At 43.7% G+C, this 24,977-nt stretch overlaps 1 protein-coding gene across 1 annotated transcript in view; it reads left to right on the forward strand.

The window, feature by feature from the left end:
- The first annotated feature begins 4,740 nt into the window (after window positions 1-4,740).
- Atg7 (Autophagy-related 7) overlaps window positions 4,741-24,977 on the forward strand; it is a 29,335-nt gene continuing 9,098 nt past the window's right edge. The window contains exon 1 of the mRNA XM_077664941.1: window positions 4,741-5,206. Within this exon, the coding sequence (XP_077521067.1) occupies window positions 4,975-5,206 (232 nt within the window). The 5' untranslated portion in view covers window positions 4,741-4,974. The remainder of the gene's footprint in view (window positions 5,207-24,977) is intronic.

Genomic DNA, 24,977 nt, shown 5'->3' on the forward strand with positions numbered 1-24,977 from the left:
CTAACAACCAGATATTTAATGCACGTTCGTCGAATATGTACACCTTGCTCGTGCAATAAGGAAAGGACAGAAGCCTGACAAACGCATGAGATGTACACGTGGTAAAATATTAGGGCAACGCACGCAGATAAACAATTTCGCTGTCACAAAACGCTATCGAAAGTATGCTGACGCATACGTCACTCTTTTGTCGGATGTTGAAGGCTTCTTCAATCTCCCTGGTCCGTTGATTTTGCTAAGGACTAGAAATGAGTGAACTCCCAGGAAACAACATTATGCGATTTCTTGATTTGACGCTAACCTTTCTAGGCGCTCACATATGCTGGCGGTATACGGACCACGAACATAGAAGGGACTGCTCCCCTACACATCTGCGCACACCAAGATCATCAAGCGGGGGTAGAAAAAAACAGCAATGAGAGCCGCATTGACGAGATCCTGTTATCATGAAGTTCAAGGCAGTTTTGACAGCCAGACCCGTCGGCTGAAACCAGCAGGTTACCCGACGAGCCTGCTATCCAGTGTCGCAGAAGGGATTCTGCAAGCACTTAGAGGCAGAAAATATGTCACAGCCACATCAGAAGAAAGGGAGCCGTACGCGGTCATTCCTTACATTAATGGCATTTCCCACAGTCTCAAAAAGGTAGGCGCAAGAGCTGGTGTAAAAGTGCTCATGTCAGCACCCAACAAGAGAAGAAGCCTGTGCGCCAAACTCAGCAGCGAGCAAAGAAAACATCAATGCAAGAAAAAGCACCGGGAAAGCATGTGAAATGTGTGAAAAGAGGGTTTGTAAAATACCTCTGTCATGCGGACGCATTTACATTAGTCAAACAGGGCGCTCTTTGAATGAACGGCGTCGAGAGCACGAAAGATCCCTAAAGGGCGCCATCAGCAGTGAATTAGCAAAACATTGCAGAGAGCATGAATGCGCTCCGCAGCTTATCAACACAATGGTCATCCCGTCGTATTTTAATCAACGGACCAGGGGGATTGAAGAAGCCTTCAACATCCGACCAAAGATCGACATATGCGTCTGCATACCTTCAATAGCGCTTCGTGACAGAGAAATTGATTATCTGCGTGCGATGTCTTAATATTTTACCATGTGTACACCTTATGCGTTTTTCATGCTTCTTTCTTTTCCTTCTTAACGACCGAGATGTATATATTCGCCGAACGTGCATAAAAAATTTGGTTGTTATTCAGTGTCGTGTCCCGCCTCTCTCTTCTTTGTTTCGTGCTGCGCTGCTCTCGTCACAAGATCATGCACCAACCAGCCCAACTTTTCACCTTGTTAAAGCACACTTCATGTAAACAGATAACTCTGAATGGCCTAGCCAGCATGCATTCACGCGAGTGGACAGATGTATTACAGCACCTGTAATGTAAGCATGTACCTGAAATTTGGCACGTATGTGCGCTTAGATTCCTGAAGTCTGCATGAAAAATAAGAAATAATTTTATTGAGCAAGAGCCGAGAAATCGAGCATTAACCTTTTAGGGCTTTCCCTGGGACGTACAACTTTTTGGACACGGGTAGTTGTGGGGACGTTTTTTGGGTGTCTTCGGGAAAAAGGAGCACCTCCTGGGGAGATTCCAAATGTCCTGATGGGATATTCCTTAGAGATTTTGAGGGGGTTTTGTGTTCGTTGGGTAATGTCTCGTGCAACATTCAAAAGCAAAAATACACTGAAAATTTTGGTGTCTACGCCTCAAACACCTGCTGCTCTAGATTTGGTGGAAGAGCTAAAGAAATGGGCACCAAAAAATGCACCCAGTTTCTCCATAATGTAAACATGTATGCATCAGTACTTCATCTGCACCTTTGCAGATAAAAGTGCAAAATCTGTGATATCTTGTGCTTTTCTTGCTGTGCTTTTTTAAAGCACCTAGTCAATGAATGCTTTATTGGGTCGATCAGTCGTTCGTCTAAGCAATGGACTTTTTTTACTGCTGTATTTGTAGAAATGTGAGTTAGTTACTAGTACCTGATAATTGTATGCTACTGTTGTTATTGATAATGCTCATTTAAAAGATGACGCGGAAGTTAATGTAGCCTGTAGGTAGTACTGGGATCGTTTCCATCTGACGGATGCCTTTTTCTGCGCTTTGTAAGCTGCCTGATCCCATTGTAGAAAACTATTTCCTTGTTGAATGTTTGATAGCTAACAATGCCTTAATAGCTGGCAGCGCTAACATGGAACTTTACAGCTAACTCGTGGATCAGGTTTCTGTTCTCTAATCAGCACGTATAACAAGACATTTTTTTACTAGGTTTCTTTTTTTTGTGGTGTATTTCCTCACTGTACTCTGAAATAATTATTCTTTTATCCAGGAGAAATTGCCGTGCTTGCCTAGGTCTCTTTTTAGGATGCAAGAGCTTATATTTTCTACTTGCATAAAACACTAGCAAGTACTCTGGGATGTGCACACCGTCGCAAATGTTGCTCATTAATAACCTGCAGTGCACTGCTGTATTACAAAGGTTTGAATGACGCACATGAGCTTTGTGTATTATCTATACATGCCAATAAACATTCTGCATTTTCAAAGCATGTGTGTTCTGTCAATTGTGTGAGAGCTATGAGCGATATGAATCCATACATTTTTTTTATTCCTTACAGCCATCTAATTTGCTTGATTACATGCTGCCAAGACAGCTCCTAGAAAGGCAAGGTAATACAAAACTTTTAATAAATGACCATATTCTGCATGAGGAGCCCGTCCACATCTAGGCAGGCTCCAGCAAAACGATTGGCTTGTAGTCGGGGAAACGTTCCTAAGCATATATTGGGCGTACCTGGGGCGACTGTGTACCAGCCATTGGGGAGTAGTTGGGCCGACGCAGTCGCTCGAACTTGGACGGACATTGGGACGGTTACATTTCGGCGTAAACATGAGCTGGAATGGCGGTTGGAAGTATCTCGGCCCAACGCCGACACGTCGGCCGTGAAGGTAGGCCCGGCCAAGTAGGCCTCTGGATGGCCTATGTCAATCCCCAACCTCGGCCCAGGCTATTTCAGCAAGGTCGGCCCGAGCAATTTTGGTCGCCTTGCTTACATAAGGCCGACATCACGCCGAGCTCGTTTCGCCCCTTGGGAAGGCGTGCTGAGTATCAGGCTGCTCAACTAATATGGAATAGTTAACATTTAACTATTACTGTTAGGCTCTTAACTGTCGGGAGGCCTATAGCCCACCTTTATTAATATCCATACCTTTTTTTTAGAATTTTGAAAACACACTTACCTTCGGCGACGAAAGATAATGAAGACGAATTAAAACGTGTAGAATTAGGGAGGCTGCCAATTACAACAGGTAGATCATTGTTTCGCAGTAATGAGTAAAAGGGAAACAAAGAGAAAGACGGTGTTCCGAACGGTCGTCTTTGCGATGTCTTCCGAAAATGATCAATCGGCCCGCGTCGACAACCAGAATGATTGCAGCAACGCGTGCAGCTACTTCAACGTTATTCGAGCATTGTAGTTTCTTATGGCGCCTAACACATCGAAGGTTCTTTGTCAGCTTTAAATTGAGCGCGGCCGAGAGCAGCGGTGATTTATATTTTTTGTTACGACCTCCGTGCGCGTTTGTTGCTATCGTTGCCGCCGAGTTGTTCAGTTATCCGTGGGAGCAAATCAGCCCAATAAAGGATTCGTTGCGGCACCTCTTCAGTCTGCTCGTCCATTGTCCGTGGCGTTGTCACCACCACATGGCAGTTTCGTCGAAAAAAATGAAAATTGCGGGCTTAATAAGCATCAAAATCAGTCCGCCGAATTTTCAAAACGTAAAATCCGAAAACTGCAACCATTAGTCATAACGTTTCGTGCTGTCTGAGTAATTCCTCGTAGGCTGATCAGTAATACATTAATTCACAGCCATACGATAGCAATACTTCAATCCGTTTTATTTTTTTTTTATGCCATTTGTTCAGAGGAAGAACGGCCTAATAAATATTTAAAAAGAAATTCTCGCGCATTCAGAAGGGGGCGATATAGTAAAGCACTAGCAACTCTGTGGTTGACAAGACAAATAGCTTCAAACGGTTCACTCGAAAGTGCATTCATGGATAATTTCTCAATACAGGTTTTTGTTCACTTATGAACTCTGTTTTTTTTTTTTTGTTCGCGTGCGAACCACAGAAAAATTTCCATATTCAGAAACGGGTGTAATATCAGTCTCAGACCTGAACCACATATCTGTGAATCTAGTAATGTTAAAGCGACATTTTAGTTATGCAATATTAGCCTCGATGTGCCTTCTGTTCTGTTGCTTTGGCTTTGTGCATTCTAGTGGGATAAAGAAAGTGCTTCACGAAAAGAATAATTGTTCCTACTGAGCAGGTTATTGAATAAATAAGCATTACAATAAGACCATACTTTAATTTGTCGTCTTTAGCATTTGAACTTTTTTTTTTCTTTTTGTAGAAAATGCGGCGAAACCACGGAAGTGGCAGGACACCATGGAAGGTGCTGCCCTCACGATGCCCACCCGGTTATGCTCCTGGCACCGCATCACCTTTGGAACAACTGTCGGTCATCCAATGGGACCACCTGACACGCTTTTCTCTCATCCTTCGTGTGGCACGCCACAAAAATGAGCGTAATGCACACTTACAGTGGTTTTTTCAACCACGCAACCAAAACCGAAACTAGAACCGAAACTGCAAAACTGGTATCCCACAGTGCCCTTTGTGGGCTTTGCCAGCTTTGCGCTGCTTGCGGCTTGTTTCTGTTTCTGTCATCATCACATGCTGCCTGCCCTTCGCTGTCGGCTTTGTTTATCGCTACTTCCTCGGAGGGCGGCGTGGTTCGTAGGACGTGTGTGCTGTTTGGAGACGAAATTATGCATCAGCTGTGAGGGATAGCGCTTCGCAAGCACTCGATGCATCCACCAGACACCGAAGGAGCGCCGCGATCGTGAAGCCGTGCGTGTTTTTCTGGCGGTGTGGTGTGGTATACGGTAAACGGCGCAACCATGTCGTCAGCCGCTCTGCCGACTCCGCTGCAGTTCGTACCCTTCTCGTCAGCCATGGACGGTACCTTCTGGAGCGAGCTGAGCCGGCGCAAGCTCGTCCAGTACCGCCTCAGCGAGGGGCCCTTCGAGATCAGCGCCACGTACAGCTGCGGCTCGGCGGCGGGCCTGCCTGCCCTGGCGAACCTCGACATCGCGTCGTTCGGCCACACCGGCGGACTCCTCAGGACGCCAGGTTTGTCTCTCACTCGGCCCTGAAACGCAGCGCTCTATGGGTATTCCGATCTGTGACCGCGTAACACTTTCAGGATGAACGACATTCACGCTTTGCGACCACCTGTTTTGAGCGGGGCGCCGGACTAGCCCATGAGGTTACAATGTATGAGCTGTTTTTGCATTGGCGTTCAGAGATCAGAACCGCTGCGCCCCGAGCGAGCCTGCTGTTCTGAAACCGCGGCTGTGTGCACTGCTAATCTAATTACATTCTCTCTGAGGGCTTGGTTCGGTACGTCTGTCGTCCATAAATTGATTAACTTAACGGTGATTAACTGTTGCTAGAATTGCCCTGCACGGCTGCACAACTGGGCGACCTGGGGCTCCGATCTTTGTCAGAAGCGGGCACTGACGAAGTTCACAGGGTGCGGACACTTATGTTTTGAATTCATGATGGTATTCTAATGGCATCAAGTTTGGGTACTTATCGATTTCACTGCAATCACTTCACTCACTAGTTGTGTGAGCTGCCGGAGCTGGCTTTAAAACGCCCTTGAGAGTACTACAGTGGTGTGTGTAAAAATAATTTGTAGCACTGGTGTATACATTAAATAAGTTCTTCAGTTCCAGGCTGCAATGTATCAGTGCTCTTTCAAGTGATCAGGGGCAGCTCTAACAAGAAATCAGGATTGGAAGAGAAATTCCTTTCACGCTCCTGAGTTTGCCGAATTGAGTGGAAAGCACTTGTGACATACTCAGATGGAGTGAATTATATACCCTATGTCAAGCAGCTCCAATTGTATGATAGTTACCAGTGGGAAAGAAGCCTATTTGGGTATCTAGTATATGGCCACTTGCAAGATACATTTCATTCCTATCTTCACTGTCTACAGTGTGTGATGTGCACAAAGCAGCTTTGATATTTTCTGTTACTACTTGGACAAGGAGGAAACCTTTTGATGCCCGTGCTGCTTGGCACTTCTTTTAAGCCCGGCCACTTAGTCAACTGAGCAGTGAATAGAACTTATTAACAAACATATTTACATTTAGCACTTGATGTTTTGAAAGGTATGTAAAACTTGGCTGTGCGGCTCACCTCATGTGCAGGAGCATTTACTTTGCTTTAGGGCTGAACAAACTTAACTTGTTACAAGCTGCTCTATAAATTATGCAGAATTGCACGTACTTACATTAGAGTAAAAAAACATATCAGGTGCTCTGGACTTCAAAGTTACAGATCTTGAAAATCTATTTATGAACACAATCTGTTTGTAATTCCAGTATATTAATAAAAGCCAGATGTGGAGCACCAACGCAATTACTTCATTTCGGGAAGTTAACACTCATTTGTCTTCTTGTAACCTATAAAATTACTGAGCAGTTTGTTCATTTGAAACCCATTGATTAGTGAAAGAATATGTACTGCCAAGTGGGCAGCATGCTATTCACAGTTCTGGCTTTTATGCTGCCTAGTCACTGCACGTATGTGCAGTGTTGATCTCGTGAATGCATTTTTACATCTGTCATTGATCCCATTGTGGTGACATCAGAATTCATTTCTTGCTTGCCGATCATGTCCATTGTAGACTCAACTTCCACGCCAAGGCACCTTGCGAATCACACAAGGCTTGTTTTCTCACCAAGCAGAGAAGAGAAACAGCTTTCTACTTATTTGTTTATTTAGAGCATACTGCAGGCCCCGTAAAGGGCCCTGGCAGTGGGGGGGGGGGGGGGCACAGAAAGTGCAAAACAAAAAGTAAAAGGCAAGACATCAGCAAAAACAATTCAATAAACGGCCTGTTCTAAAGCATCAGTGCCAACTACTGATGATGGTGGTAGCTGATTCCACTCGGTAATGGTGCGGGAAAAAAAGAAAATTTGAATATGTTAGTTCTGGCAAAGTAAGGTTTTAACGATTCAATGTGCCGGTTTCTTGTTGACCTGGACGTTATTGGTTGAAGATACAAATTGAGAACCAATGGCAATTTGTTACTTTCTGGTAGAAAGAGAAATCGTAACCTTAGTACTCTGCACTGAGCTACAGGGGACTGTATATTATATTGAAGCATTAGAGCAGATGGTGAGTCTCAGGTGCGATATTTAGAAAATATAAACCGAACAGCTTTGCGCTGAATTCTTTCTAGGGCATTAATGCCAGTCTTTGTGTGAGGATCCCAAACAGTGCATGCATACTCAAGTTTTGGTCTAATCATGGTGTAATATGCCAACTGCTTAACGTAAGGGTAGCTTGTTTTAACTTCTGCCTAAGAAGACAGAGACTGCAAAACTAAGAAGAGCATACGGTGTCAATATGTTTATTCCAGCTAAGGGCGTTCGTTAATGCTACTCCTAGGTACTTGTATTTCACTTCTGAAAGGTGCCGGGTAGGAAGATTATATGAAAAGGAATGACTGCCTCTTTTATTAGTGATCCGCATGAATACTGTCTTGTCAGCATTTAGTTTCATGCCCCTTTTAATGCACCATTCACTAACATGATGTAGGTTATAATTAAGTAAAATATGGTCGCCTGGACTTCATTAAATAAAACAATCATCGGCAAACAACCTAATTTGAACAGGATGAGTGATGATGTTGGTAATGTCGTTAATATAGATAAGAAATAGCAGTGGCCCAAGCACAGTGCCCTGTGGGGCACCAGAAGTGACAGGGAATTTGTTAGAACAGTGACCATTGTTACTAAAATATTGAAATCTGTTGGATAAATAAACAGAAACCCAGTTAATGATAAAAGAAGGAAGACCAATAGTTTCAAGTTTGTGGATAAGTTTACTGTGCAGAACTAAATCAAAAGCTTCCTTAAAATCTAAAAATATGATGTCTATTTGGCCAGAATTGTTAGGAATCTGAGCAAAATTGGAAATTACAGCATGTTTGGAAGGGTATAGTGCCTGAGTGTAGGATGAACCTGCAAATTCGTCAGCAAAATGCGCTATGCTTGTGCATGGTCAAGGCTCAATGTTAAGAAGGTAATAAAAGTGAATGGAGGAATCTTTTCAATGCCTTTCAGAAAGTTGTCGCAGTGGATCTAAAAGACACTGCACCTGGCTTACAGCCTTACCTTGTGTGCGTTTAGACCATGCTCTTAAATTTCTTTCAATGTAACTATGCCCCAGCCATGAAGAAGCTTGTTTTCTAATTTGCAAAATGTATGAGTCATCGTTCATTGTTGAGCCACCTAGAAAAACGTGCAGCTGTACTTGACTACTGCGGCATTGTTATGAATAGGGAAGACCATTTGCAGGGCTAGCAAGAGGAACTCTGGGAGGTTTTTCTCCACTGTATTATCAGTGCTGAAGTTTCATTTCCATTGTACAGTACATGATAGCTGAAATGTTTTGAGAAAATTTTTCTAATGTACCTAATTTGTAAATTGTTCTATAATTTTCCTGACAACCTTGTCGGACAAGCTTTTTGCACCAAAATGCTTAAAAGCAATTGTTCAGTACAAGAAACTGAACTGCAGGCAGCTTTGCGGAAGCAACTTACTTTTAATTTTACTTGTGCATTCCAAGCCGTTTGCACAAAATTCTTGTAATCTAGCTGAGGTGTATTTATTTTTTCATGCATTAGGAGTTCTAGATGCACGTATTCAAAATATGTCTACCTATTTATCTGGCAGTTGTGCCTCAAATTCACGGCACAGTGACAGTGCACATGGAACATTACTTTAAAACACAATTTTGGTATTTTCCTGGCTTTGGTTTCGGTTAGCATGAGTCAACATTTGCAAGATAATGAATAGCATTGCCAATCAAAGTGTAATTGTAGGTTTCCCCACATTTAATTGAGGTAATATCTATGGACAGCATTGTATGGGCCCCTGCAGAGGAGCAATGGGCTAGAACAATCTTATCTGGCAACCACGAATTAGCGAACAGGCCAAATAATTTCACAGGCCTCTCACAAAAGTGGGAAATGTAGCTTCTCCTGGCAGCCATTGAGATCTTGTGTGTGCCACGAAAGGATTTTCTGAAAGTCTTGAAATAGTAAAGATGCCTAATAATCTATAGCGTACCTTGAGAGAAGAAATGCAGCTTTCTTGGAAGCAGTTAGTGATTTTTGAGAACTGAAACAAGCTTTTATTATGAGTTGCAAGTCATATGCAAAGAAAGTAATCCTACTAACTTCCCTGAAGTGAAATGTGCAGATTTTTAAGCGACCATTAAATAAATGAGGACAACCAAACTAAACCAGCAAGCGCATTTCCTTTAACCTTTTTTTTTTAATTTGGCCTGACAATTTCACGAATAATTGTGGAGGCAGACCATTGTCCAGATGTTTGTATATGCTACACATACATCAGGTTAAGTCTATCTTAGAGTAGGCTTAACCTCACTTATGATGTTCCAGGTTGATAGCTTGCTCAAACAGCTTTTAATAAAGTGAGACTTCTTTTTTCTGAGTGTGTGTAAAGAGGACTTGACCTCTTGTTTCTTCAAGGATCAACCTTATCATAGGTGGTAGGGGTTTTCGGCTGTTATTTTCTAAAAAATTCAGCGGACTCTTTTTCTGTGTTTATCTCAAAATAGAGTTGTTTTTCTCAGCAAATATTATTTTCTACTCGGGGATTAGTGTCTCTTTTTTATATATATTGCAGTAATCCTGTGTTGTCAAAGATCTCTTGATCTTGAAGTTTATCTTAGCCTTTTTGTCAGCATGAGTAGTCAGTTTACCAGCAGTTAATGCACAAATGACCATACTTTGAGCTGTGCTTGCAGTGTTAAACAAAAGAAAGTTTGTAGTTAAATTCTGGAGCCGTCGAAAAAAAGCAGCAGCGGAAGTGTACTTATATAAGCTGGGTTTCCATGTTAGCATTGGGTGTGTGCTGGGTTGAGTGAGAGGCCAGAGCATCACATGGTCTGCGTGTTATGGCAGTAACGAAACTGTCGCTGAACCGTTGTGGTAGCCAGAACATGACACTTTTTCGTGATGCTTATGCATTACTACACATCAGTGTCATGGCATGTGGGAGAAAAGCCCTCTCAGCTAATTAATTGAACTGCCCGAATTGGGTGACAGTCACCAAACAGCACTTTGCTCGTAGGTGACGAGGAGGTGAAGCCTCCCAAGGCCTGTAAGTTAGCCGAGTAAAGCTTCCAAACACACAACTGCACTAATCCAATGGTGCCACCATCTCACCATGCCACTGTCCTTTGCATGTTTTAAATTATCTTCTTTGACAGAGTGTAACTCCTACTCAGTAGCCAGCTAGCTGTGGGGCACGTCAACAATGCTGGCTTTTCTGGATTAAAATTCAGTTTTGAAATCTGAATTTGACATGCTTTTATCTTTTTATTTTTCATTTAAACAAAAAGGTCCAGCCCCTATGTTATGACACACATCAGCTTGCCTTGCTTCTCATGGTGTAAAGGGTCTGTGCAGTTTCTGTGAAAGCAAAGCAGTCAAAAGTCCCCCACTTACTCCATGCTTAGCCTCAAGCCTGCACTAAACAAGTGCACCCTGCCTTGTTTTAGTGCAAGCCTGCACTAAAACAAGGCAAGGTGCACTTGTTCACTGTTGGGAAGGGCAGCGGCTGTTGCAAAAAAAAGTTGGACACAATTATGCAATTTGTAGCCGGTAACATGCTGCTGTGCATACAAAAATCCTTTCCTTAGCAGCAACAACTACATCTGTAAAAATTGGGCACTGTACAAATGTACGACGAGAGTGCACAGCAGTTTCTTAATGTGTGGCTGCCCATTGTAATGGACCTGGGAGTTCACCTTGTATATCATTCTTTTTTTCTTCAGCTGGCATGTAATTGGAACATCTTTGATCAGAAAGCTTAATCAGATGTGTGTTAACCACATAAGTAAGAAGCGAGATGCGTAATGTTGCTCAGTGCTTATTATTTGACTCTAGCTCTTTGCTTTTTAGTTTGTTTTTTTTTTGCAAGCTGTCTGGCTAAAACTTCACTGAGTTTGTGAAAATCTAGAATTAAGTCTTTGCTGCAGGTTAGTGCTTGTTTGCTTTTTGTGATTTGTTTGTTTTGTTGTCTGTTATTATTTTTTTGCATTAGTCAAATAGAAGGCTCAGTCCATGGGAGGATGGTGCCGTAATCTATGGGTTACAGTTTCGGTGGCAGTATGACCACCTCATCTCATCGTGGTTCCCATGTTTCATTTCACCTTTAGACTGGTGCAGGGCTTCTCTCAACTCAACTACACTTTGTACAAAAGCCGCCGCGGTGGCTGAGTGGTTATGGTGCTAGACTGCTAACCCGAAAGATGCGGGTTCGATCCCAGTAGCGGTGGTCACATTTCGATAAAGGTAAAGTGCTAGAGGCCCATGTACTGTTCGATGTCAGTGGTTAAAGCACCCAGGTGGTTAAAATTATCCTAAGTCCTCGACTACGGCATCCTTCATAACCTCAGTCGCTTTGGGACATTAAAACCCCACAAACCAAGCAAAATACACTTTGTACAAGTACATTGTTCACTCTGTGCATGTTTTTGGAATACTAGAGCACAAACAGCAGGATACTGACAAAGGGAGCGCATTACAATTGTGGGCTTCAACGAGAATTTATTTACTCTTCATTGTACAAGGAGATAAGGCAGCAGGTTGGTGGGCGGGACAGAAAAATGGGAGATATGGTAACAAAAGGCAGCAATTAAAATTAAATATGGCTGGAACCAAAAGATAACTACCCAGTGTTATTAAAATCATCATTTACTCATTCATTTCCTCAAAAGATTGTCGTCTTTTACAGTGCTCACTTTTATCCAACCATGCAAATCACATTTGCTGGTATCATTTGCACTGAGCAGTGATCTTCACCATAGTCCTTCTCGTATCTTGTGAATTAGCATTCTGTAAAAGTTGCAGGCGACGTTCTTGGCTAGAGCTCAAATTGGTCATTGGCTTCCCATTTGTTCTTTGTCAGTTCTGGTGCAGTTCGATTTACCACTGTAGTGAAGAGCATTTGTTTTGTATGGCACTGCCCTGCCAGGATGTGAATGGCATTCTAACATGATCTGCCATTAGCGCGGAAAAGATGTTTTACCCTCTGTCATGCTTTTTTTTGCTCATAAGTGTGTGTATGTCACAGGCAGCATTCGTGCTGTGCTCTTCTGGGAGATGGGAAACCATGAGCGCACAGTGTTGTCATGCAGGATTGCTGCCGCTGAAAAGGAAATTTTTGTACTGTCAGCGTCAAATTATGTGTGTATACAAAACGAAACATATTAGATGATGAAGATGCAAAACATATGGCGTCTATTAACGGTTCTAAAGAGTGGTCGCTGCACCTTCAAACTGATTATCTGCACAAGTATTCCGTCTTTCTGAGCTAAGATGTTCTTGTTTGGTTGTTCATGTTTCAAATGTCTTGTTCGCGTTTCACTTCACATTGACAGTGTATAATTGCCATTTGCATATGTACCGATCGTAATAATCAATTTCTTTAGTAATCCATGCTGAAAAGTTCAGTTTCTTCTCTTTTTTTTTTCATTGCCTCGCTGCACAGTTTCAAAATATCAAGTCAGGGACCTGTATCCGGAAAGTAAGCCTAACACAGGAGCTTTCGTTTTATAAACTCGGCATCCAGGATGGTAGTAGTTGTGGTGGCTTATAAAAATACAAAAACAGAAGGAAAAGATATTGCTGGCTGCTGCAGCCAGCAACATTATCAGCCACAGGATAGCTATTATCATTTCGCTATCATGTGTCATTTTTCAAACTCTCTACTATTTCTGTCTGCCATGTCGTGCTTTTCTTGCCAGCCTTGTTTTTAGATAAGCTTATTTAATAGTTGTATGTCGAAGGTGAAAAACAGCAAGAAATATAGTATTGAGGTAAAAACACATGTGTGCAGTTCACTTGCGTTTTTGTCCTTACTGTTGCATTAGGTCATTGTTTCGCATCTATTTCTTTGTCAAGACGACAGTAACGCAACCCCTCTGCTTCCTATATTTGATAAGTATGTAAAGAGAACTTTGAGACCTCTCTTAAGGCTCACTGTCCTGTTGAAGCATATGAGTAGCTTTTGTTTTTGTTATGCTTGCTATAGCCTTTTCTTCCTCAGCCCACAATGGTAGACTTGTGTAAACATGCAAAGATTTCTAGAGTAGCTTTTGTTTTTTGTTATGCTTGCTACAGCCTTTTCTTCCTCAGCCCACAGTAGTAGACTAGTGTAAACATGCAAAGATTTCTAGAGTAGCTTTTGTTTTTTGTTATGCTTGCTACAGCCTTTTCTTCCTCAGCCCACAGTAGTAGACTAGTGTAAACATGCAAAGATTTCTAGAGTAGCTTTTGTTTTTGTTATGCTTGCTACAGCCTTTTCTTCCTCAGCCCACCATAGTAGACTTGTGTAAACATGCAAAGATTTCTAGAGTAGCTTTTGTTTTTGTTATGCTTGCTACAGCCTTTTCTTCCTCAGCCCACAATGGTAGACTTGTGTAAACATGCAAAGATTTCTAGAGTAGCTTTTGTTTTTTGTTATGCTTGCTACAGCCTTTTCTTCCTCAGCCCACAGTAGTAGACTAGTGTAAACATGCAAAGATTTCTAGAGTAGCTTTTGTTTTTGTTATGCTTGCTACAGCCTTTTCTTCCTCAGCCCACAGTAGTAGACTAGTGTAAACATGCAAAGATTTCTAGAGTAGCTTTCGTTTTTTAATATGCTTGCTGCAGCCTTTTCTTCATCAGCCCACAATGGTAGACTTGTGTAAACATGCAAAGATTTCTAGGGTAGCTTTTGTTTTTTGTTATGCTTGCTGCAGCCTTTCCTTCCTCAGCCCACAATAGTAGACTTGTGTAAACATGCAAAGTTTTCTAGAGTAGCTTTTGTTTTGGTTATGCTTGCTACAGCCTTTTCTTCCTCAGCCCACAATGGTAGACTTGTGTAAACATGCAAAGATTTCTAGAGTAGCTTTTGTTTTTGTTATGCTTGCTACAGCCTTTTCTTCCTCAGCCCACAATGGTAGACTTGTGTAAACATGCAAAGATTTCTAGAGTAGCTTTTGTTTTTTGTTATGCTTGCTACAGCCTTTTCTTCCTCAGCTCACAATGGTAGACTTGTATAAGCATGCAAAGATTTCTAGAGTAGCTTTTGTTTTTGTTATGCTTGCTGCAGCCTTTTCTTCCTCAGCCCACAATGGTAGGCTTGTGTAAGCATGCAAAGATATTTAGAGTAGCTGTTGTTTTTGTTATGTTTGCTGCAGCCTTTTCTTCCTCAGCCCACAATGGTAGACTTGTGTAAATGTGGAAAGATTTTTAGAGTAGCTTTTGTTTTTGTTATGCTTGCTGCAGCCTTTTCTTCCTCAGCCCACAATGGTAGACGTGTGTAAACGTGGAAAGATTTTTAGAGTAGCTTTTGTTTTTTGGTATGTTTGCTGCAACCTTTTCTTCCTCAGCCCACAATGGTAGACGTGTGTAAATGTGGAAAGATTTTTAGAGTAGCTTTTGTTTTTGTTATGCTTGCTACAGCCTTTTCTTCCTCAGCCCACAATGGTAGACTTGTGTAAACATGCAAAGATTTCTAGAGTAGCTTTTGTTTTTGTTATGCTTGCTACAGCCTTTTCTTCCTCAGCCCACAATGGTAGACTTGTGTAAACATGCAAAGATTTCTAGAGTAGCTTTTGTTTTTTGTTATGCTTGCTACAGCCTTTTCTTCCTCAGCTCACAATGGTAGACTTGTATAAGTATGCAAAGATTTCTAGAGTAGCTTTTGTTTTTGTTATGCTTGCTGCAGCCTTTTCTTCCTCAGCCCACAATGGTAGACTTGTGTAAACATGCAAAGATTTCTAGAGTAGCTTTTGTTTTTGTTATGCTTGCTACAGCCTTTTCTTCCTCAGCCCACAATGGTAGACTTGTGTAAACATGCAAAGATTTCTAGAGTAGCTTTTGTTTTTGTTATGCTTGCTACAGCCTTTTCTTCCTCAGCCCACAATGGTAGACTTGTGTAAACATGCAAAGATTTCTAGAGTAGCTTTTGTTTTTTGTTATGCTTGCTACAGCCTTTTCTTCCTCAGCTCACAATGGTAGACTTGTATAAGCATGCAAAGATTTTTAGAGTAGCTTTTGTTTTTGTTATGCTTGCTGCAGCCTTTTCTTCCTCAGCCCACAATGGTAGGCTTGTGTAAGCATGCAAAGATTTTTAGAGTAGCTGTTGTTTTTGTTATGTTTGCTGCAGCCTTTTCTTCCTCAGCCCACAATGGTAGACTTGTGTAAACGTGGAAAGATTTTTAGAGTAGCTTTTGTTTTTGTTATGCTTGCTGCAGCCTTTTCTTCCTCAGCCCACAATGGTAGACGTGTGTAAACGTGGAAAGATTTTTAGAGTAGCTTTTGTTTTTTGGTATGTTTGCTGCAGCCTTTTCTTCCTCAGCCCACAATGGTAGACTTGTGTAAATGTGGAAAGATTTTTAGAGTAGCTTTTGTTTTTGTTATGCTTGCTGCAGCCTTTTCTTCCTCAGCCCACAATGGTAGACGTGTGTAAACGTGGAAAGATTTTTAGAGTAGCTTTTGTTTTTGTTATGCTTGCTGCAGCCTTTTCTTCCTCAGCCCACAATGGTAGACATGTGTAAACGTGCAAAGATTTCTAGAGTAGCTTTTGTTTTTTGGTATGTTTGCTGCAGCCTTTTCTTCCTCAGCCCACAATGGTAGACATGTGTAAACATGCAAAGATTTCTAGAGTAGCTTTTGTTTTTTGTTATGTTTGCTGCAGCCTTTTCTTCCTTAGTTCGCAAGGGTAGACTTGTGTAAACATGCAAAGATTTCTAGAGTAGCTTTTGTTTTTTTGTTATGCTTGCTGCAGCCTTTTATTCCTCAGCCCACAATGATAGACTTGTGTAAACATGCAAGGATTTCTAGCAAAGAAACTAATAGTCAGCTGTATTCTAGTAACTAGTAATCAAACTGTATCCATCAAGAAAAGTAGACCTAAATGCTGTCACCTGAATTGAAGCATGACTTGGACAGGAAGCCATATCTGGCGGGACTTCATCTTTGCACCTCACTGCCCCATTTGTTATGGACCTTTAGTGACGTCACGCCCTTTGCACAATTCGCTGTGACTCCAGATCACGGAACATGAGGGTAAAAACAGCAAATGAAGCTTTTATTTTTTCATGATTTCTTGTTCAAAAGGCCGAGCACAGGAGCATGTAGTGTTGGCAAAACGATAACGAAGGGGTCATTATTGTCTAATATGGACGATCGGACCAATTGCTGTCCCATCCTTCAAGATCATGGCGCTAACAATACGGTCGGGAACAAAGACGGAAAAAACTGTGTTCATTTCGACCTTCCTCTGTCTATCTGTTTGCACTGTGACCGCGTTTATTATTATCGCTCTTCCAACTGAGCCGCAATGGCGGGTCAGTCGCGGAGGCTTAGCGGCTGGTTCGATCGCAGGCACATTTTGACAGACAAAATGAGAAAGCATTGGTGCAAAAGACTTTGGTGGCCAGGGTGTCGAACCGGAACTGAATACGTATTTTTGTCCAGAACTGAACCGAAACCATTTTGTGGTGCGCTAGCACTTATAGTGGTCATTCCATGCATTTAGCCATCTGTCTGTCTGTCTGAAGCCGGTTTTGTGGCAGTCTGCTCACCTGCCCACCGTGTCAGGCAGCAGCCCATTTAACATTGAGAGGCTGCTCGGGAAGAGCAACCTGGGTCACACCCAGCCCAAGCAACCCAAGTGCCATCGATGGCAGTGCCTGCCTTAGAAGGGCAGTGGCTCATCGCTTGACCGCTGAACCACTGCGCCACGAGTGGTATGAAGACTCCCATGGTTCTTTGAATGGAGAGAATGAACAATTCCGCATATATGGAATTGGCCCATTATCGCTATCCGAACAACTGCCATCCATGAAGCCGCCGCGGTGGCTCAGTTGTTATGGTACTTGGCTGCTGACCCAAAAGATGCGGGCTCAATCCCGGCCGCGCCGGTCGAATTTCGATGTAGGCGAAATTCTAGAGGCCTGTGTACGGTGCGATATCAGTGCACGTTAAAGAACCCCAGGTGGTCAAAATTTCCGGAGCCCTCCACTACAGCGTCCCTCATAGACTGAGGTGCTTTGGGACGTTAAACCCCCATAAAAAAACTGCCATCCATGAACACTGGAAATGAAGGAAAACCGAACTACTACCGCACCTAATTCGCGTTTGACCTAACTACACAAATTGATCTTTTTTTTCTCTCCATCTTGAAACTGAACCTGGTCCCGAACAATTTAAAGGAACCATTCCGAGCGGGTTCGGGTCACCGTTCGGCCCCATTTTTTGGTGTAACACGGCGTACTTTCTTTTTTTTTTCAGATGAAATGAGACTTCTTACCGCGCAGATTTAGCCACGGACAGCTGCGCTGGGCAGTGCGAAAATGGTACCCATTGCATCATTGCTGACGTCAAGGAAACAAACAATTCACGCTTCCATTATGCGCGTTTCGCAATCTTAAAAGATATTACACCAGACCGATCGGAAGCCTTGAGTTTATTAGAGTCTCTGCCTTTCACCCGTAGGTGATGCGCACTGGCGAACAGCCGTGGTGCGCCACCGCCGGCCGCCATGCTTGAGGTGCACGTAGCAGACGAACTCCTGCTCCGCAAGCATGTTTCCTTCGCATGTCGCATTCAGGCTGCCATTTGTAACCCGCGTGCATCGGAAATTCGGCCAGTAGTCGCTGGGCGCGATAGCTGCACTCGCACGCAGCTACGTCGTAAACGAAGAACGCCACTTCGATTGGGCAGCTGTGCTTGTTAGCGCTGCTCGAGCAAGTTGCGAAAACAGGCGCAGCGACGAAAGTTGGTCGCGGATTTGCTTCCCTTCGATTCTGGGATCGAAGCTCGAATAGTGGCCAATGACAGCAGCGCTTCCCCGAAACCAGAGCCGCGTGTAGTTCAGACTTATACACGGGGAAGAGATCGGTGACCCGACCACTCGACAGCTACGGCGCGTCTGCGGTGCTCCTTGCATAACTGTGGATTGCGTATTTGCGCAGAGCCCTTGATTTCCCAGTTCTGCTACTTATCTGGCTTTGATATAATGCTTCAGATTTTAATGTTAGGTTGACTTTCGAAATTTTTGGACTAAGTGCAACATAAAGAAGCGCAGGACGGCCACCAAAGTTTGCTTAAAGGAGTACAGGCACCTAACTTTTGGGTGCGTGTTTTCTTGTTTGTAATGATGCGTAAGGCATTATTATACCGCTAAATAATTTATAATCGAATTTTTTTCCCCTGCTGTTTTGGTTTCAAGAACCGAAAAGGACTGTGACGTCAAAGTGTGGTTATTGGTCACGTGAGGCTTGAAAAAACTGCAATATAATTGCTGCTTCCACATTCGTTATCATTCCGCCTCTTGAGGAAGGCTGGCTTCAGCACTGTAGTGAATTAAAACGATAAAGCAGTGATCGGGGTTTTTTTTTTCATGCCACACGTGACATGAAACCACTCTGACGTCATAGCCATCATTCGGCTGTTGAATCCGGTACAGACACTACTACGCATAAATCCCCATGTGGTATACACCTACGACCGCTAAATAATTTATAATCATATTTTTCTGTCATGAAAATTTGTTTTGAGGAAAGAGGTAGCCCCCTACTGGAAATCACCCCGGAGTCGCCCCAGCCCCAACTAATCCCTTCCATTTTGTGGCAATAAAGTTGTAATCGCCACTTTGGGGAAAGGAAATGGCACAGTATCTGTCTCACATCTCGGTGGACACCTGAACCGCGCCGTAAGGGAAGTGATAAAGGAGGGAGTGAAAGAAGACAGGAAGAAAGAGGTGCCGTAGTGGAGGGCTCCGGAATAATTTAGACCACCTGGGGATCTTTGCCGTGTACTGACATCGCACAGCACGCGGGCACCTTTTTGTGTTTGGGCTCTTGGGTCGGAGTGATGCTGCAAGCTCGCGATCTGGCGCGGTAAGCTCGATCCCTACCAAAGCAGCACAGTAATTTCTGCACCGTGCGCTGTGTTGTCGAAAGCTGTCACGAAAAAGAGAGGCGACACTGACGAAACGCGGACTTTCTAGTGTCAGCTACCACGTACTCGTGTTGAATTTTATCAACACGGTGCGCACAGTGCAAAAGTGAACAACTACCTAGACCAGTTTGCTGCTTTATGAGCAGCCACTGTGACATTCTACGACCACCTTTGTGCAAAATAACAACTGCTCCAACGTGGTAACAAGTCCGGTCTTGTGTATGTGTTGTGTGGAGAGGACTCACACATAAGGCAGAATTGGCTCCTTTTCTCATAAGATTTACCCGGTGTGCTCAAGCACCGCAGACGCGCCGCAGCAGCTGTCGAGTGGCCGGGTCACCGATCTCTTCCCCGTGAATGTGCCTGGACTGCATGCGGCTCTCCGGTTTCACGGGAGCGCTGCTGTCATTGGCCACTATCCAAACATGGATCCCAGAATCGAGGGGAACCAAACCTGCGACCACCTTTCGTCACTGCGCCTGTCTTCTTGGCCGGCTCGAGCAGCGCTAACAGGCAGAGCTGTCCAGTCGGAGTGGCATTCGTTTACGATGTAGTTTCGTGTGGCTATCGCGCCCGGCAACTACCGGTCGAATCTTCGATGCACGCTGATTTTAAACGGCAGACTGAATGCGACACGCGAAGAAAACATTCTTGCGAAGCAGAAGTTCGTATGCTATGCAAGGAGGCGTTGGCTATGTGCACCCGAAGTGTGGCGACCTGCGGCGTTGCACTGAAGTGCCACGGTGCGGCTGTGCGCATACCACCTATCTGAAAAAGCACCAGTAGCATTTCTTTCTCTGTGTCTTGTATCATAGATATGTTAAACATAGCCGCAGCTATCCAACCACGTTGTGTGCAGCGTTTACCTTCGAAGGTATTCATTGTCTCAGACAGCAGCTGAAAGATAAAGAATGTATAAATCGTAGCAGTATTTTTTTTTTCAGAATTCGGACATTGTTTGTTGCAGGTGATGGAAATAAGCACGGAAATGTTTGTTGCAAGTGACGGAAATAAGCTCGGAAAAGATCGGCTTGGGGCAGCAGCAAAGATAGTTAAAAAAAAAGAAAATATCCCGTTCTCTACCTACATCACTCACAACTAGAACGTTGTTAACACGTTAGAACGTTTAGTTTATCTTCATTTGGAGCATTTAGCAAGCCAGTACTTTTTCAGCACTCAATATGATTTTTATTTTTATTTATTTATTTGTTCTTTCGTTCGGAATACCGTCAAGAGCCTTTTGTTTGAGGGTATTACACGAGGCGTAAAATACAAACTCATAATAGGAGTATGCGTAGTCAAAAATAAATGGAAACAAAATCCACAAAACAGGTTAAGCTACGAGCATATTTTCATAAAAAGAAACGAATCGAAGTTTTCTGAAAGAAAATTATTCTTGAGTAGGAACATCTAAAAAAGGCATAAAATGATACATGCAAGAGGACATAATAGTTCAAATCAGGACAGAAAGCAAAATGTGAAAAAGGAGTCATATATACACAAATAGTTTAGTACTAGGCTGCGTTGCAAGGCAAGGTGTTTTTGCGAAAAAAAAATAAAAGGCTTCTAGATGGCAATAGATAAACGTAAAAGTTTTTTGCATTTAGATAATTAGTTTTGATGGTGATGTGCGCAGGTAAACCGTTCGAACCTTTGCCTGTACGGGAAATTAATGGCATAGAGTTCCTAGTGTACATACCGTAGAGCGAAAGTAGCGGCTTTTCACTTCATCCACCATGGACGCCCGAGGCATGCTGGGAAGACAGCAAACTGGATTGACATCTAGTGGCTTGTTGACTGTGCTACGGATTTGAGTTTTTTTGTTCAGTTTTGTTTTCATGGTTGTAGTTTTTACTGATTTGCACTTTTTTACTGATGTGCACTTTGTGGTTGTGCAGCGCAGCTGCACAGGCAGTTCATTAGAGATCCGAAGCTTGACTCGATGTGAGCAGAGCCTGCTAGGCCTAAATTCCATTTTCCCCCTCACTAGGAGTCCTTTATGCAGCAAGCTGGGTTTCGCTCAGCGGGAACCTGTCCTACCTGTGCTTTGAAGTGTGAAAGAAGGGAACAAGTTTTGTGTGTGTGTGTGTGTGTGTGTGTGTGTGTGTGTGTGTGTGTGTGTGTGTGTGTGTGTGTGTGTGTGTGTGTGTGTGTGTGTGTGTGTGTGTGTGTGTGTGTGTGTGTGTGTGTGTGTGTGTGTGTGTGAATTGACAATGGAACAGTCCGCTGCTGTGACCACTCTGCGCATTTCTCGTAGGAGTCTCGGAGACAATTTAAAAGCGCAAAGCACTTAGACAAGCGCAACTTATTTTAACCGTGCTCGCCTTGGGTTGCGCTTGGTTCATTTTGAAGGCTGATGTTGGCCGCGCATTGCATGCAGGAATGACTGCATGCATGGAATGATTGCATGCGGGTACTTGCGTGAATTAATTCACGCAAGTACCCGCATGTTGCACTTGTCAGCATGAATACGGCCATCACTTACTTGTGGTAGGAGAGGTTTCGCTTCCTAATTCATATTTTTCTTTACAAAATCTGTAACCGCAGTGCTAGGACATGCCGAGAGCCGGAACTTAGTGCGCACAAACTAGTTTCTCATAGAAAAGCGGAAGCTCGGACAAGTTTCTCACGGCGCGAACATAGCCTATGCACGGACATATGGTGCGTCCCTCAATAGCGGACTACACCAATGAAACGGTTCTATTTTTTCCAATACAAAAACTGAAGCTTGTAAAGCATAGTATTTCAAGTGCTAACAATTTTTTTGAAAGAATATTCGCTGTAAAGAGCGTGTTTGTTAAACTAAAAAAAAATTATTTTCACTGTTAGCTATGTTTGGTGGCATGAAGAGAAAACCCTTTCTCGCCATGGGCAAATTCAGTGCTTGTCTGCTTTTCTCCTCATTTATTGCGATGTACAGTGGCCATATTTTATTACAGGACATACTGATTGCAAAACAACGTTTCCTTGCAACATATAATTCGCAAAAATTTGTATTTCTGCAGTCGTAGTTATATTTTAGGGCCAAGCCAAGTGCGCCTATCTGTCTTCCCGGCATTTCCACGGTGGATGAAATGCTCTTCTGTGGTCTTTCAGAAACTTGCATAGACGGTGGCGCCAGCTTTCCCTCTAGGTGATATTTAGAAACTCTAGGATGAATGGTTTCGCAAAGTGATAAGAAAAATAGATGGCGCGTTTAAATTTGCAACGCTCCAAGGTCGCTTCGTATTGGTGGGCTGGCGCTCGATTTGCACACGCCTGACGGTCCTCCGTGCGGTCGCGCAAGTGTCGCCAACAGGGCCTCCTTTTTGTGTAGGCACCCAGAAGGAGACTCTCCGAATCGTGGGCCGCAATACGAAAGCCATAGAAACTGCTTAGTTTGTGTGTGGTGAATTGTTTTTCTGTTGTTTTATGGCTGGGGCGCCAACACGGTGCCCACCCGATACATAGGGAATTGTCAATGAATCATGGTCACGAGGCAAAAGAATGGCAGTCGCGAGATCACGAAAATCTTCCTGAATAAGAGGATGGTGATACAACCTATGAGAATGAGCTAAACGGGCTATCTTGCGGCGGTTCACTAAGCTGTTAAACTAATTAAATACGAATGTTCAGTATTGTCACTCTGGAATGACACGAATAATCTGAGAAAATGGAACAGGGTTGGGCAAGGTTTCGATTTTGTGTTGGATAGTGTCGTTTCTGCGCTGCGTGTGTTGTGAATACTCACCATTTGGCCCATCTAACATCTCTGCTTCCAAATGCGCTCCCCAGCTTATTACCCGTCCTTTTCTTTTTACTTCCCCTAGAAAATATCAGGAAGGACGATCATCAGTGTTCGAACGAGGAACATATATACGTCCTCATTGCTACATAGTGTCCGTAGTGTTAGCACTGCATTGGCATTCCGCCAACAGTGGCCGATCACTTAAGGATAACTGGGAATGATATTTGCTGAGAATAGGAAAAGCGCATGAACGATCGGTATTCCATCACTTGTCTACGCACCGAAAATAATTTTAACTTAGCCTCATTAGTGCCGAAGATATCGGCGATTAAAATGATGCTGCTCCTTTCCCCCCTTAACTCATACACGCTATAGACAACAGGTCGGGACTGCACCCCGCCATGCCTCATCCCGCCCACGTCACTTGGGCATGCCCAGCGAGAAGGCTCGCCCAGACAGCACACACTACGTCATCGGGACTGCTGAGAGCACGCGGCAGTGTCGGACGAATCGGTTGCGAACAGCAATTTTTAAAATTATTTCTAAATTATGGGGTCCACGCAGAGCTTTTGAATTTGGCTGAAATACTCACAAAGACCACCCCTGCAGATTCTTTGCTTTAGAATGTGACAAACAAAATCATTTCAGGACCCCTTCAAATGATCGGCCATCTCCGCAGCCCCTCGCGCTGCGTGTTCTAACTGCCAGCCCCGCTCCCTGTGTGCTTGAAATGCTCGCCTTTTTCGGCTTTCACCCCATCGTGTTGAAAGCAGCGAGGGACGCTGAGGGCTCTGTCCAGCACCTCACACACGAAGAAAAAGCGGCTAGACGCAGAGGCAGATGAAGCCCCAAAAACTGCGAAGGAAGATGATCACCCTGTCCGGGCAGAGTTAAACGCATTTCAATCGAGCGGACGTAGCAGACGTGGTAGCAGTCGGCTGCGTAAAAAAAAAGTTATCTCGTGGTAATATGGGGTTCTAGTGATTGATGGTTGATTGATGTGTGATAGGCAATTACGAGTTAATTAAATAATTGTAATTGGACAATTAAAGAAATGAAAAAAAATGGAAAAACGGGGGATTAAATGTGTCAAAATCCTCAGAATGAAAAGCCATGTAATGCTTGATGCTGCCAATTAAGAAAATTCAGAATGTGTAATTGATCAATAATAAATTGAAAACATGAAAAATGAATTAAAAGGTTTGGTTTATGGGGGCTTAACGTCCCAAAGCGACTCAGGCTGAATTAAAAGGTGTCAAACTGCTCAGAATGGAAAGCCTTACCCAATACTCTATCGCGTCATACCCTTAAAGGGACAGTGAGGAGATACAAAATTTGTTTTGTTAGCAAAATCTGATAGTTCGGCATTTCATGGCTTTGTTGCCGCTTGTCCGGGAGCGAAAGATGCATTTATTTCGAAGGAATTTGGATTCGAAGTTGAAAAAGTTTTTCCCGCCGCTCCGATTCAAACTCGAGAACTGTTGTGACGTCGAACGTGACGTAAACGCAGACTCCGTGATTTCTGGTGGCTAGCAGTGCGGTCTAGCAGCTTTTAATAATTGGTTTTTTGGGGAAAGGAAATGGCGCAGTATCTGTCTCATATATCGTTGGACACCTGAACCGCGCCGTAAGGGAAGGGATAAAGGAGGGAGTGAGAGAAGAAAGGGAGAAGAAGAGGTGCCGTAGTGGAGGGCTCCGGAATAATTTCGACCACCTGGGGATCTTTAACGTGCACTGACATCGCACAGCACACGGGCGCCTTAGCGTTTTTCCTCCATAAAAACGCAGCCGCCGCGGCCGAAATGAAAGCTACCGCCGCCGCACGTTGAAGACATCTATCGGGGGTCGCTACCGTCGCTTCATTTACGTTTGCACCGGCGTTGCCGGCGTCTTGCCAGCGTTACGATGGATCCCGTTCCCGAACCCAACGACGTTCTCGCAAAAACTCCGGCCTGCATTTCAGCGACCTCAGCCCCACAGAGCGTGCGATGCTTTTGAGGGAGCACGGTTTGGCTAGGCGCCGGCGGGTGTTTTCCCCCTTCCTCAGAGAGCAGCCGTTGCAAACTAAATATCATAACCCCAGTGCGGGGAGTCGCGAGGGGTGCGTTGCG

The sequence above is a fragment of the Amblyomma americanum genome, chromosome 5 (assembly GCF_052857255.1).
Source record: "Amblyomma americanum isolate KBUSLIRL-KWMA chromosome 5, ASM5285725v1, whole genome shotgun sequence".
In the NCBI taxonomy this organism is placed as follows: domain Eukaryota; kingdom Metazoa; phylum Arthropoda; class Arachnida; order Ixodida; family Ixodidae; genus Amblyomma; species Amblyomma americanum.